This window comes from Balearica regulorum, chromosome 3, assembly GCF_011004875.1.
Source record: "Balearica regulorum gibbericeps isolate bBalReg1 chromosome 3, bBalReg1.pri, whole genome shotgun sequence".
Taxonomy (NCBI): domain Eukaryota; kingdom Metazoa; phylum Chordata; class Aves; order Gruiformes; family Gruidae; genus Balearica; species Balearica regulorum.
The window spans coordinates 54,309,465-54,325,187 of NC_046186.1; the positions used below are offsets into that span (position 1 = coordinate 54,309,465).

At 41.7% G+C, this 15,723-nt stretch overlaps 1 protein-coding gene across 1 annotated transcript in view; it reads right to left on the bottom strand.

The window, feature by feature from the left end:
- Nucleotides 1–11,637: 11,637 nt before the first annotated feature.
- Nucleotides 11,638–15,723, bottom strand: part of FRK (fyn related Src family tyrosine kinase) — a 55,789-nt gene continuing 51,703 nt past the window's right edge. The window contains exon 8 of the mRNA XM_010305905.2: nucleotides 11,638–14,137. Coding sequence (XP_010304207.1) covers nucleotides 13,923–14,137 — 215 coding nt within the window. The 3' untranslated portion in view covers nucleotides 11,638–13,922. The remainder of the gene's footprint in view (nucleotides 14,138–15,723) is intronic.

The window sequence follows — 15,723 nt, forward strand, 5'->3', positions numbered from 1 at the left end:
CTATTTAATGAAAACTCAGTCACAGACATAGTTCTGATTCTTACCTTTGGAGAACTGTGCAATGGTGTTATCTTCCTGTGCTACCTGCACAAAAGTGGGCAGGATCATTTCAAATGTATTAATCTGTTAAAAATTTGACTCAAATATTATTGGTGTTGTGTATCTGGGGAAAAAGGAACAGTGAACAAAAAGAAAATCTTATACTGCAGGACAGAGAGGAGAAAAAAAAAATCAACCCAAGAGGGAAAAAAACAGTAAAGAAAGAAATTCAGCTGGGAAATGATATAGTACTATATACAAATTATATATAGAAAGAAAAAAAGAAGAAGGAAATCTACTTCTGTAGGCTAGCCTTTTGTGAGTATCACTTTTATCTCTAGCTTCTATATAGGTAGCAGACCTTGCTTTTGCAGAAAACCGTGCATTAGGAAAAGAAAACCTGAATTACCTATGGGGAAAAAGAAAAAGGCCATAGGGCTAAATCATAGGAGTCAAAGATTTGAAACATTGAACTAAAGGTACAAAGCCAAAAAATACGATGACAAATTCATAAATTCTACATAGTTGCTCCATTCAACATAGGACATTGTTCACTGTCTCTAGTCCTGGGAGATGTTTTATTCACCTAGAAGCCTGTCTTCAGTATGTCCTAAATAGTATTTTAGTTCTAAGATACAGGGATGTCATTAAACACGGGGCATCTGACATTGCCGTAGGGCTTCCCAATTGAAAAAATGCTCTATCAGATGAGGGAATTTGGCATCCTTGTGCTGTTACTATCTACTGCAGTTAAATAAAAAAATTGTACCTCCTTTGCACCTTTTGTACTTTGGAGTCTCCAGGGAAATCAGACAGATCACAACTTGAGTTAAGATTCCAAATTGTCAATCAGAAGCAAAAGTGTTTTTCAATATTTTAAGTAGGGCAAGTGGATCTCTCCTCAACTTTAACCAAAGGAGTGGAATAGCAAAGAAACCCAGCTGGACTTTGACTCCGACACTCTGATTTCCCATAGCAGCACTGAACAGATCTCTTCTAACCTATTGACAAGGCTCTCTAAGATTTTAATATCTTCTCTTCCACCCCCATTTCCCTTTTTCCCAAGCTCATAATCACTGGAAACCTGTCTGCAAGTCAGTGATAAAGCAGGCTTGTAAAAAATGTCTTTGTTTCCTTAGAACAGTGTTCTGCTCATTCTTAAGCTTTCTTCTCCCAACTCACCCGTGACAACTCAAAAATGTCGTGTTAATGCTTTATAGGCAGACTCCTCTTGGCTTCTTTGTAGAAACAGCAGTATCCTTGAATAATTTATACAAGTGTGTTTCTGCTCTACTTTTTTCCTGAACTTCAGTAAGCTTCCATGAAGGAGGGAGGAGGAATCAAATCAGCAAATGCTAGCAAGTATCTGCTTCTGCATCCCACGTTTGTCCTCCATCATCCCCTCACCGTCTTGAAAGACAGGAAAGGAAATTCTTCTCTCAGAAATGTTAAAGGTTGAATTCAAGTTCAAGAATAGCAAGGCTTTCCAATAACATCTACAAGGATCACAGCAGGTACAATCAGGTTGAGCAAACACCTGCTTGTCAGTACTGTGCTTAGCATTGTAACTGAAAGACATTTTAGTGAAATATGGGGTAAAGAGGGAGTTTGACCACGTAGGGCTCCCCCTCCCGCCAGGGTCTTACATTGCTTCCCAAGCTGTTCTGTAACTTAAACCACTCATGCCTTTGCTGAAGCAAATTTAAAAACAAACCAAAGCAAATCAAAACCACACACTCCCCCCACCAAAAGAAAAGAAAAAAATTAATACAACCTGCAAAGGCTGCAGGACTGCTGGAGTATCCCTTCTTTAAGCTGAAACACATAGCATGAGAAAGGGACGGGTGAGACCCAGGGGTGAGGGTCAGGCTGGAAACCCCCTGGCAGCGGCCACTGATGGGCAACTGTGCCCTCCTCCAGCCACCAGCCCTCCCTAGAAAGCAAATGCCTCCCCGGCCGGGAGGGAGAGCTGGCTGACCCTGAGGGCAGCCCAGACCTGCCACCCAGCCTGTACCACCGCTCGCCTGATGCCCTGGCCAGGGCAAGTGTTTGCCCCTGCCTGATCCCTGAACCCCCGGTGCGCAGCTCTCAGTGCAAAGGTTTGCAGTAACTGTCCTGCTGCTACCAGGCATTTCTGCAAGGCTGCCGTCACCATGAGCAGAGGACAAGCCATCGGATCTTGGCATTTTGGGTTTATGACTAACTACTGTGAAGGAGTGAGCTTCTCAGTCACACTTTCTAAATATAAGTACCAAAACTGGAACTATGTTACTATTTCATGGCTTCCTATTTGTTATGGTAGAAACCAAGTGGCTAATGTAAGCCGTTAGGTGCCCTAGAGATGTGGGTCTGCCCCCCAGCTCTGCCCTGTGCCAAGGAGCCTGGATGTTCAAAGCGGGGAGGCAGAGGTGGCTGTTTCCATTGCGCGCAGGACACACCGCTGCGCTCGCTATAGAGACTAGTGTCCCTAAGCTTTGCTGACCTCAGGCACCACATCAACTTTGAAAAAACCTTTTGTAAAGTTTATACCAGTACTACTGTCTCCTGTACCACACAAGGGAAGTTAGTCAAAGAGCCAAAGGAATTTGTGTCTTTGAAAATGAGCTTGGTGGGTTTCTTTGAATTATTTTTTTCTAGCTGAGTTCAACAGATGATATCTAAATCCTACTGGACTCGCATGGTGTCACAAGGAGACCCAAACCTTTGGCTTCATTGTCTTGAAACATCTGGGAGAGGACTCCAGGTATTTAGCTGTCATATGTTCTTGACTACAGTGCTGGTTTTTAGACCAGAACATGTAGGCATTCTCCTTCCTTGCCTGTCTTTTTATCTCACATTCATTCACTTAAGGCAGATAAATAATTTTCAGTGTTTTACACTGCAAGCCAAAAGTAAGTCTGCAGTTTGTACAGGCCGTTCCTAACGTATCTATGATCTGAACCCAGTAAGAGTGCATTCACAGTAATGCAGAGTAAAAGCATTCCGCTGAATATCTACGACGTACTGAACTCTGCATTACTTATGATGGGTGAGAAACAATGGCATTTTAAAAGCTAGCCCAAAGCGCTGCTCAGGAGACTATTTGTTAAACTTTCATCTCTCTCTTTTGAAACCAAAATACTGAGCTTGGATGACTGGGGGATTTAGCCTTCTCATCGGTTTCTCAGAAGTGCAGAGGATGTATCTTCATTGCAGCTGTTGAAACTTATGCTAGCCTACCTGATATATTTTCACTGGCTAGTGCAGGGATTGCTAACAGTGAGGCCAAAGCATCACAAAACTGCAGAGACTAACTTGGTGATACATTTCTCCAGCTTCCTCTGTGAGGCTGGTAATAGATTCTAGTTTCCTACAACTGTTTGGTAGTGGCACCCGAGTTACCTTGTAATGTAAAGCTTGCTCTGTTATATCCATGCAGATTGAAGTCACACCTTTGCCTGAACCATGGAAACACCATAAAGAAAATTGCTGTTTCCTAATTTCAAAAAGCCTATTTGAAGTATCGGAAGGCTTCTTAACTGCCTTCATAGCCACAAAATGTATTCATATTGAGAGTGTGCAACTGTAAATTTTCATTTTAGAAGGACAGAAGTTTAATTTTACTCATAAAATATAAAAGATAATAAAGTAAAGGGTCAGATGTTTTTAGCCTTAAGAAACAGCACTGTTATGATTTAGAGATCAGTCATAAGTTAACTCCAAATCAATATTTGACACTTGCACTATATTTAAGTTACATTGCTGTAAAGTACATTAACAATTCACTGTTGAGAATAGTTATTCCACAGATCAGTCTAAAGAAGGGCCAATGTAATAAACAATTTATAACTTTAACTATGTTTCCCGCAATAAAGTTCCAAAATCCTTCCTAAATAAATCTTGTGTAATATCTCATTATAACTCATAATTTAGTTATATGAAGAATTAAAGAAATAAATTATGGTTATTCTCTAATATTATGCATGCTTTATCTCTGCCCTTAGGAATCATTTCACATGACAATTGATTGCTGGACCCACATCTCTTATCTCAAGGGTGAATAAGAAATAATTCATAAAATGATTTTACAGCTTTGGGATCTATAAGAGGATGTGATACACACTTATCAGACCTCCAGAAACCACAAGTATAGTGATGTCTTTTATCACTGTATGAGGCAGGGATTAGCAAATACACTTCCTTTATTCGCGTGACAATTGATTAGAGGAAAATCATAGCTACACTGCATGCTCCTGAAGTGGAGCGGGTAAGTGTTTTCAGGGGTCAGACATGCAGTAATACAACCATGTACCACTGTGGTGCCAGGACGAGGAGAGCTATTGGATCACCCTGAGCCTGCTTCATCCTACTGCTGACCCTACATAGCAATCTGTGGCTGAACAGGGCTAAAGCGCGATAGGAAGAGAACTTGGCATAGGAATGCTTCCAGCTTTCGGCTAATTCAGTCAGTTTGACACTAAAAGTTAGCATTGCAAAGCTAAATTAAAATTAGCTAGCGTGTTCTAAACATTAGTAATGGCTTTGGTTGGGACTAGGTTTTCCTGTGAGGCCAAAAAAAGCTTAATAAACTTCAAAGTGGAAAGGGTAAAATGAAACATCCATACAAACCTAAAGATGTAAATGGATAATTGATCCAAAAAACAATTCATTTAGTGCTCTGAATCCTCTGCTTTCTCCCTCATGTCTTTTAGTTATACTCTCCTGAGAAACTGTGTTAACTTACCCAAGTCCTTCACCTACTTCTGCTAATACAGAAAGTCAATGGCACTAGGAATGAGCCTTTTGCTACTGCAGCCTGAAGTCTTGTAAAAATCTCTCAAAGATCATGGGAAAGGAGCTGAGCAGGGTATAAGCGTGTGCGCTTGCTGGAACAAAGCCTTTCCCTGCAGAATTTCCAAGGCAAGAACATTGTCTTGGTTGTGTGTGAGCTCCAACAGGCAGCAGTGGCATTTCAGAAATCAGAGGTCTCATCCACATCAAAAGTCAGAATGATCCCAATTAGGATCCGCTGGGGACAGCAGCTACCTGAAGCTGGTTGAGGTATTCCTACACACATCCACAGCGTGCAAACAAATACTTGAAGTTTGTCACCAGTGTTTGCTTTACAGGACTGTAAACAAAGGCTGAGGTTTTCTTAAAGGCAACTGACAGTGATGAAATTTCCTCTCAGTTTTGGTCTCCAATGTGTGTTTGCTTTTTGAGGCAGCCTGCCCAGGAGCCAGACCCTCATGTAGTCACAGTACAGGTCGAAAAAGAGCATACCAGTCTGCCCTCAGACCCAGCCACAGTTTCAGATTTATACTTTGCTAACACCCTAGACTATAGTCACCGCTTTTTTCCTCCACTTAAAGTCTAGTCCATTTTCTATTTCTAGTCTCACAGGAAAACACCAGATCAATATTAAGACCCTGATGTCAGGAATTTAGGGAACCATCACAATCCCTTGTGCCTTACTGTAAGTTAATTTCTCTTCCCACCACCCCTTCATACAGAAACAGGCCTGTGCTTCTCTTTCAGGGAAGGCTGTTGTGAAGTTTGTGATGTAGCAGCTCTCATATCTCATTTCTTCCAAATTCTAGTCCCTTATTAATCTGACTATAGTAATGTTATTCATTCATAGTTGAGGGGTCCCAAAACTTTGTATTGAGTCATTTCTCATTCACTCCAAAGGAAGCCTGTCACCTGCCATAGGAGTCTATCTTATTATCTTAATTCAATGTATGTATGTGTGTGTGGCAGAGCGACAGTTAAATAAATCAGAGAAGACCTGTGGGCTTCTAACTTGTTACTGAATGTCTCTCTTTCCAAAACTGATCTGGTATCTGGCAGGGATGAGAGCATGGATGGGAGCCAGCTTGCTAAGGAGACAAGCAACACCGATGGTGGAACAACTGGAAGAGGAGAGACAGTTATTATCAGTGTTGTGATAAGAGTGTGGCTTCAGGTGACATTGCCGACCTTCAAGAATAGGTGGCTACATTTAGAAGACGAAGTAAAAGGAACAGTGAAATATAGCTTTTTGAGACTTTTGATTTTGGTGTGAAGTAACCCAGAGCCAAGGAGTTCTAGAGGAACATTGCAAGTTCAGCTTCATTCTTCTGGCTTCTGACAGATATGCGGAACTGAGATGCTGGTGATGCCACAGAGTGGACAGGTAGTTGTTTATAAGAAAATGCCTCATAGAAGAAAACCCACTGAATGCATTGTGTTCTATTTTTGGTCATTTTAAATATTTGGCAGTGTAATGGAACACTTTGGAATACGAACAGGTTTTACTGTTTGCAAATATAAATAAACTAATCATAGTAAAAAAATCTGAGTAAATTTTTTTAAATATCAAAAGCAGAAAAAAATAGTGAGAGAAAAAACAATGCTGAAAACCATGACCAACAACAAAAACTTTAGCATGTTTAGATATTCTAAGCAGAGAGATATAACTATCCAGAGAGAGACAGGAACTAAAAATAAAACTGTTTTGATATTGCTGCATATATATTTGAATTCTCCAGTATATGAAAACATAGAAGTCCAATCAGTATACTCAGATATTTATATCAAAGTAATTAAAGAAAAGAATGCAGTGCAAGATGCTTTTCTTTTCTTTAATAGTGCAAATAGCTCAATGAACTTATCCAAAAAGTGGGTTTTTTGCATATTCAGCAGCAACTTTCTGTTTGCTCTGAAATGTTTTACCATTGTCTTTTCTAAAGACATGAACAATTGTAAAAGTATGATAAACACTTCCTACATTTCTTATTTGTTGTTGCTTTTTGAAGGATAGTTTAGAAAAAGAACAGAAAAAGCCCTTATCTCCCAGCATAACTAAAAAGTCTTTTTACTCTGTGGGATTTCTAATCCTCCTGTAATAATATTGGTAAAGAACTGGGAGGAGGAGGAAGAAATAAAAAAGTTGTTGTATACCTGTCTTCTCACATATCTGTCTAATTTCAGCAGAATTTATTTTGTTGAAAATAGTGGTGGGAACCAAGGTACAATTTCTATCATGTTTTTCAATTCTACTGACAGTTAGATCCAGGAATTGGCTAAAATTCATTTTTAGGATACTGAATGCTTCAAATGTAGATGTTAATTTTCTCTATACCAAAATAAGGAAGGACTGAATTCTTCAGCACAATGTAGCTGTGAAGATTAAAATGCCAAAGTACTTTTCAGTGTTTCCCCAGCTTGCTTATACATGTCATTTCTCATATTGATTTTTTTTCTTTTGTATTAGTCATTCCTGAGAAACCTGAGACTGAAAAAACAAATTACATGGACCTGCTAATAGCAAGCGTGGATAGAATTAAGTCTTTTTCATAGACCCCTGTTCAGTATTTTGTTCAAGCGTATGCAGAGTTCTTCTGGGCAAACTTTTGCAGCAGGTGACTGAGGCAGGGGTCTGTCACACACACTGGAGAACACATCTGGCCCAGATGTTGTTGGAGCAGAATGGAAGTCACACAACTTTCCATAAAAATATACCACACACCTGTATCTCTTTGAGTACAGTGGCACAACTCTTATGTGCAGCATTTTTATCTGCTCCAAGATCCATACACTGCAAATACTGGACCAGTGAGTCACAATGACCACGGGAGCACTGAGCAAACATGATACTACAGCACTTTTTAAAGGAGTGAATTACGTGGGAGAGCATAAGGAGCAATCACTTGAATGAGTCATGTGCTCTGTTTCTATGCATTAATAGTTTGTTGAGTCTGAACCACAATAAAATAATGCACACTGCTGGTTCAGTTCCTTGCATGCTGTAAGATACAAATCTGCACAAAGAAAATTGTTGCTCGTAGCCAAGTATTTCAGAGAGCAAGTATGACATACAATAGACAAAAAAAAGAAAGCAGTACAAGTGATAGAAGGTTCCCTATTGCCCTATCACATGTTTAATATCCCCGAATACATTTTTGAATACAGATTAGGTGAGCAAAGGTTCTCCAATAGGAGTCAAAAATAAACACTAGGGACTCACTAATAGTTACAGTTCAATTGCATTGCTCCATAACTTCCTGAAGAATGGAGAGTTTAAGAAAAATAGGGATTCTGTCTTTCTGGTTGGACATTTTTACGTTATCTTTTGTAAGACCACATAAAATGATTTATTTCTCAAAGAATAACTGAATTATATAAATAAAACATTACATAAAAGATGTCTCAGTACAATTTATGTGAAGTGAATTTCACAAGGACCGGTCTATTGTAGAAAATTCAACTTATCTCTTCCTGATCCTTTTATTCTATCTAAACATAGAAATTTATGTCAGTTCAAAAAAAATCTGTTACTGTTTCTCATAACTGAATCCATTATTTTCCCTCCATGATCCATCAGGTAAAAACAAGTGCAATAGATAGCTCTTGCAGAACCTTGAACATAAAAGGCCTCGAGAACAGAATAAGTTAAATCCATCTCACTGTGCACTATAACTGGAAATGATAACCTTGATGTTTAATTTAAATCAAGACATATCACAGATTTCTGACTATAATTGTTATCTGCCATATAAATAAAATTATTATAAAATGGAATTTGACTTGGAAAGGTATAGTTTTGCCTGTTGCATTGCCTGTGAGCAAATTGAACTCTGTGAAGGTTTATCACCCTTTGCCACCTTCTTCCTCCAGTCTTTCTCACTAATGGATCCATTTGATTGCAAAAATATGGAAAGAGCTGAAAACAAATGATTAATCTTCCACATTACTCTTTATTTCCAGAGCTTTCTGATTCCATTGCATTGCTGATTTTCCTATCCTTTGTTCCCCTGCCAGCCTAGGGCAAAAGAGATCCAAAATTAGAGCTTGTATTAGAGTGACAGCATTTCACCGGTATAACAGCAGTTTACAGACGAGCAAAATAAGGGAACAAGTGCAAGTGCATGGATTTAAGCCAGAAAAAGGAACCACTGGATCTCAGCAGCATGTGTGGTTTCCAAGCTTGGCCTCAGCTGTATTGTTGGTAGTGGCAAAGGGGCTCTAGCAGGCATCAGACTTTCTCAGAGCAACCCAGTGCAAGAGAAAAACGAACGCCCTGGCCCCATAACGTGCCTGCCTTCCTGCTTTTCCTTGCTTTCCACTTCTGCTAAGAAAAGAGGGTGCACTGGCTGCAGGACTCACACCAATGGGGTGGAAATGGTGTTCAGGCTTGGAAGACAAAGACTGACTGCACCTCTTCACCTACAGTACATCGTTCTGGGGAGGCCAAATATGCACAGACTGCCTCAAAGACAAATACAAAATAAACTAATTTCTTTGATGCAGTGCCTATTTGAGACACATCAAAGTGAACCTATCTCCTGCTTGCAGCCAGCGCTGCTGCTTGTCTCCCACCCTGGGCCAGCGCATGCTAGATGCAGCTGGCAGATCCAAACTCCATCAACCAGCTGCGGCTGTGCAAGCACGCAAGGAGAAAGCACAAGACATAAAATAGCAGGATGCAGCAGCAGGGGAACAGGCCTGCCGGCAGCAGCCCAGCGTGCCAGGCCATATCACCTGGAGGCCATCACATGCAGGTGCCCGCTCCTCACACAGCTCAGCAGGGTGCAGCTCACTTGCAGCTTCTGCTCCTTTCAGCTAAAGGTGGTTCACGAGGCCACGCTTGGTAGAGGCAGCTTGAAACAGATAATTTCAGTTTGCAACATATGGGTTATTACACGCACCCCTCAGCAGAGTCTCATCTCTCCTGGATACCTTTACAGCAGAAACAGAAAGAAGCCCATCAAGAATGCTTCAGAGGAGAAATGCAATTTTGGTGCACTAATTCGCCATCTCAAGGAGCTTTTCTCTCTCCTTTGACTATAGGAGAAATCAAAGACGCAAAGTATTCAACTTAGCTGGACAAACACACCTTCTATTGCCTGTATGTTGGTTTAGGAAAATATTTATTGTACAGGTGTGCTTTCTTCAGAATTACTGGTGTCGCTTCAGTGGAGTCCTGCAAGATCCTGCTGACTTCCACTGGAGGGCAGAGGCCAGCACAGAGCAGCTTGCACCAGTTGGTATAATCTAGAATTCTGAAAACTTTGCTATTTCCCTGCAGTCGATTTTATTATTTTTTATTCCTGGCAACTCATTTCCTGTGAACTGCAAACATCTGTGCTTTTTAAGATTATATTTATTTTATCAACAATTTTTTCAGTTGGTAAACTCAACTTTTATTTGCAACATTCGTAATGTTTTAAGTCTGAAAAATCATGTTAGAAATAGTACTTGAACATCAAGATTGCAAGTTTGACGCAGAGATCTTTCCAAATAACAGCATTCCTGTTCTTATTACATAAACCTACTCTGTGGAATTTGCTAACCTCATACTGTAACAGTGTTAAACGCAGCTCCTAGCCAGATAAGAGACGCACGGATTGATGGAGGTTTGATACTCATAAATAACATCTTGTTGGGGCCATGAGCCAGTACTAGCACAAGTCTCAAAACAAACATGGACGGAGGACAGCAGGAGACTTTGCCTGGGAGCCTCCCAAGTCCTTCCACGCCAGTTCTTATCAGGACGGGTTTGGCAAAGCCATTTAACCTCTTCTTCTTTCAGAGTGGATGATTACTTTCCAAAATCGCATGAATGCTATGACAGCTAATTAATTATCGCTGTATTGTGCTTTACAAATGTAATTAGTATCAAGAGGGTTAGTAGGGAGAAACACTGCACAGAAAATGAAGGTGAACCAAGACAGAGTGCTAGAATGACTCTAAGTGTAGTAAGATAGAAAGAGGAGAAAAACAATAAATAAGGAAGGAGTTTTGAATAGCAAGTACATAAGAGATGTGTATGAATGAAAACAAGGAGTGCTGCCTTCCAAAACTAGAGGAGGGGAAAGGGAAATTAAAAATTAGAAGCAAGGCACTGAGATGAATGGATTTGAAGTACAAAGAGAAGAAAAGAAAATGAAAAGATGTAATAAAAGCCTGCTAGCCTTTAAAGTAATGAATCTTTTCATTTATTTATACTGGGTTTTGATATTAGAGGAAAATGGTAGCACGCTTATACTGAGCTCACACTATGTTAACACAGTACAGCTCTTAATTCCTGCATTATGTTGTTAAATAATTAACTGATGAATCATAAGTAAATAATTGAAACAGTTCTCTAAGCCTCACAATTGAGAACATAAAACTGTCACAGTGATACCAGATTTTAGCAGAACCAATATTGTAGTTAATTAGAAAAACTGGGAAAAAAGTCTAAAAGCTGTAGCTGTAAAGACTGCTAGCAGAAGCACCTGGGCTCCATGTCCCCATGGAACAAAATAAAATGGATCATCTATTATTTAAATCTCCTATATTAAAGTTACATCTGGAGAAGATGGAAGCATGGATTGCTAGTTCCTCTGCAAAATACCTAGGCATGCCCTGGGCCTTGTCCTGTTGGAGAGGGTCTGTGATTTAGGCAGCAAGATAGGAAAGGGCATCACTCTGAAAGGCTAAATCAGTCTTGAGTTAATGTTAAAATATCTTTTCCTCCAATATTCCTAAAATTAAGAACTATAAAACAAATCCTTACACTTCAATAGACAATAACTCCTCGGTTCCATGGCACCATTTAACAACATTAAGAACAAACAGCTTCAAGAATCTAAAAATAATTGTGTTTATTCTTATAAAAGAGGAACAGTAGACAAACTAGAAAGATCACTTTTTGCAACCACAAAACAAAATAATTCCTTTTCTCCCATGAACATCGGTTTTATTTTCTGATATAGCAAAAGCACATGTACTTCAAGTCTAATCAATTAATTGTGATTCTGCCATCACCACAGTCATGGGATTACTTGTATTTTTTTTACTGTGAGAGAACTCATAGAATCATAGAATGGTTTGGGTTGGAAGGGACCTTAAAGATCATCTAGTTCCAACCCCCCTGCTGCGTGCAGGGACGCCCTCCACTAGACCACGTTGCCCAAAGCCCCATCCAACCTGGCCTTGAACACTTCCAGGGATGGGGCCTCCACAGCCTCTCTGGGCAACCTGTTCCAGTGCCTCACCACCCTCACAGGAAAGAATTTCTTCCTAACATCTAATCTAAATCGACCCTTCTTCAGCTTAAACCCATTACCCCTTGTCCTGTCACTACACTCCCTGATAAACAGTCCCTCTCCAGCTTTCCTGTAGGCCCCTTCAGGTACTGGAAGGCCGCAATTAGATCTCCCTGGACCCTTCTTTTCTCCAGGCTGAACAATCCCAATTCTCTCAGCCTGTCCTCACAGGAGAGGTGCTCCAGCCCTCTGATCAGCTTCGTGGCCCTCCTCTGGACTCGCTCCAACAGCTCCGTGTCTCTCCTGTACTGGGGCCCCCAGAGCTGGATGCAGTACTCCAGGTGGGGTCTCACAATAGCAGAGTAGAGGGGCAGGATCACCTCCCTCGACCTGCTGGTCATGCCTCTTTTGATGCAGCCCAGGACACGGTTGGCTTTCTGGGCTGCAAGCGCACACTCCCGGCTCATGTTGAGCTTCTTATCAATCAATACCCCCAAGTCCTTCTCCTCGGGGCTGCTTTCAATCCATTCCTCGCCCAGCCTATAGTCGTGCTTGGGATTGCGCCAACCCACGTGCAGGACCTTGCACTTGGCCTTGTTGAACTTCATGCGGTTCGCATGGGCCCACCTCACCAGCCTGTCAAGGTCCCTCTGGATGGCATCCCTTCCCTCCAGTGTGTCGACCACACCACACAGCTTGGTGTCGTCAGCAGACTTGCTGAGGGTGCACTCGATCCCATTGTCCATGTTGCCGACAAAGATGTTGAACAGTGCCAGTCCCAGTACCGACCCCTGAGGAATGCCACTCGTCACCGTTCTCCACTTGGACATTGAGCGGTTGACCACAATTCTCTGAGTGTGACCACCCAGCCAATTCCTTATCCACCGAGTGGTCCATCCATCAAATCCATGTCTCTCCAATTTAGAGACAAGGATGTCGTGCGAGACAGTGTCAAATGCCTTGCAGAAGTCCAGGTAGATGACACCAGTTGCCCTTCCCTTATCCACCAATGCTGTAACCTCATCATAGAAGGCCACTAGGTTTGTCAGGCACGATTTGTCCCTAGTGAAGCCGTGTTGGCTGTCACCTCCTTATTTTCCATGTGCCTGAGCATAGTCTCCAGGAGGGTCTGCTCTATAATCTTGCCAGGCACGGAGGTGAGACTGACCGGCCTGTAGTTCCCTGGGTCTTCCTTTTTACCCTTCTTAAAAATGGGGGTTATGTTCCCTCTCTTCCAGTCAGCGGGAACTTTGCCAGACTGCCAGGACTTCTCAAATATGATGGTGAGTGGCCTGGCCACTTCATCCGCCAGTTCCCTCAAGACCTGCGGATGCATCTCATCAGGTCCCATGGACTAGTGCACCTTCAGGTTCCTTAGATATTCTTGACCCTGATCTTCTCCTACAGTGGGCGGTTCTGCATTCTCCCAGTCCCTGCCTTCTGTGACCTGGGCAGTGTGGCTCTCTAGAAGCACAGATCCTGCTGTGCAGAACCATCACATTCCTTCATGTGAACAACCTGGTAGGAATCAAAAATCTAAGCAATAGCAAATAATTATTCCAATAAAGAAATAAATTACAAAAGTCTACAATGGTTATTGAATAACACTTACTTTGTTTGTTCATTCTTGCGATCTGTTATTTAAAAAATAAATAGAAGACATTTTATTTTTTATAAGCCCCCACCCCTCCAGCTTTCTGATGCTCAGTCTTGCAAAACACTTGCCAGCAGCAAAAATTTTAAGTGTCTTTGTGTATCAGCGTGGGGATGAAAACGTACCACAATTTCTCAGCACCCCCTAATAACCTCCACGTCTGAGGTTAGACTGATTTCACACACCCCTTTCACCCGTGCCCACTGGCATCTGTCCCTCAGCCCCCTCCTGGGGGTTCATTTCACCACGGCCTGGGCGAGGGCATAGGAAGAGGAGTTGGTCTCGAAGTAGCACTCCAGCTGCCCGCAGAGTGCCTCGAAGGTGGGCCGCCCGCCTGCCTCCGCGCTCCAGCACTGCAGCATCAGCTCGTAGAGCGGCGTTGGGCAGGTCTCTGGCTGGGGAAGTCTGTACCCCTTGTCCAGCATCTGGATCACCTGGTGTCCTGGCATACCTGCAAGCCAAAAGGAGTTCGTCGGACTACTCGGGATCTACTTAGTGACTCCTATCTCTTACAGAGACGAGGCAACAGGATGCCCTCCCCGTCCATGAGGCACATGTGCAGGCTGAGGGCAGAGCTGGCCCTAGCAGACCCCCTTCAATGGCAACAGGACACAGGAGGCACTGGAGGATCCCAAAACAGCAGTTAAAAGCCAACTCCAGCCCTTCCCAGTCTCTTCGCCCCAGCTGCAACACCTGAGAGGCATAGCAAAAGGGTCCATTGGGGTGTGAGGCTTTTCCTCTGCCACCTGGGTTTGCCAAAAATTTTCTGACATCTATTTCTCTTGAATTGTTCCTAAATCCCTCTAGTCTCAGTGACTCCAAAATCTCCAAAGAAAATCTGTCCTGCTGCTGAAATTTCCTCACATTTAGAAAGTTTTCCCTAACGTCAGCCCTAATTTTCCTCTGATGCGGCTATGCAATGGCATCCTGCCTGCTCTGTCACCACGAGTCATGGAGAAGAAACCACCCCCCTACCTTTGCTATACCTTTATATATTAAGACTATTGTCCCATTCTCTTTCAATTTTCTTTAAATTAAATCTTGAATTGCATAATCGTTACTTCTTTTCCCTGGATCTATGAATGGCATTTCCTCTGTACATTACCCACTGCCACCATGGATCAACATAACCTCTTCTCCTAACTGATTACTGAAGACAAACTCCTGAAAGTAATATCAAGTAAGCAAGTAGTCATGGCAAAAGGACATTTTCTATTGTAAAATTACAGGTAAACTATGCCTTTGGCAAGGGATAATGCTGAACATATTTTCAGACAATACCGAGAATCATGGTGTTACGTATCCTTTATACTTGAATAGTTTATTTACCTTTGTGTCTGCATATGCACACACCTATGGTTTATATAAAAAAGAGTTGAGGATTTTGGCTTTGTTTTATTTCTTTTCTTTTCAGAATGGTTTCAGAGGAGGTGAGGGTGGGAATGAAAAAGCAAAATCATTTTTTCCTTTTACAGGAAATACCAGTTTGGGACCCTGTGAAATGTAGTTTATGGTGAACACACCAACCCTCAGGCCTGTACAGATGCAGCATAACTTTTTTCTGCTTTAGTCCTTCCCTTGTGTTCTCCTCACCAGCACAAAATGAGTCACAGTCAATCATTTCACTGATATCTTGTGTTATTGGAGCCATGGTTCCCTGAGCATTTCTCATAGTGCTAGCAGTAATAGCTGCTCTTGTACCATTAAATCTACTTTTGAGGTTGGTGACATTTTATTCCTAATTCTTGTGATCCTTCTCTTTATGAAGACTCTCCATTACAATAGTCAAATGCAAGGGAAGGGGGTAAAAACATCCTGATTCATTTTTCAGACATCTTCTTCCTGAAGTGCCTGTGCAGCACTTCACACATAATAATCTGTTCTTCCATAAGTATCCTCAAAAATATAAATTAAAAAAAACCCACAAAAACAACAAAAAACAAACAAACAAACAAACAAAAAAACCAAACAAGGGCATGATGGGGACAGAAAAACCTTCACTTTTTTCACATTCCAAGAACTGGCATCTTTGATCAG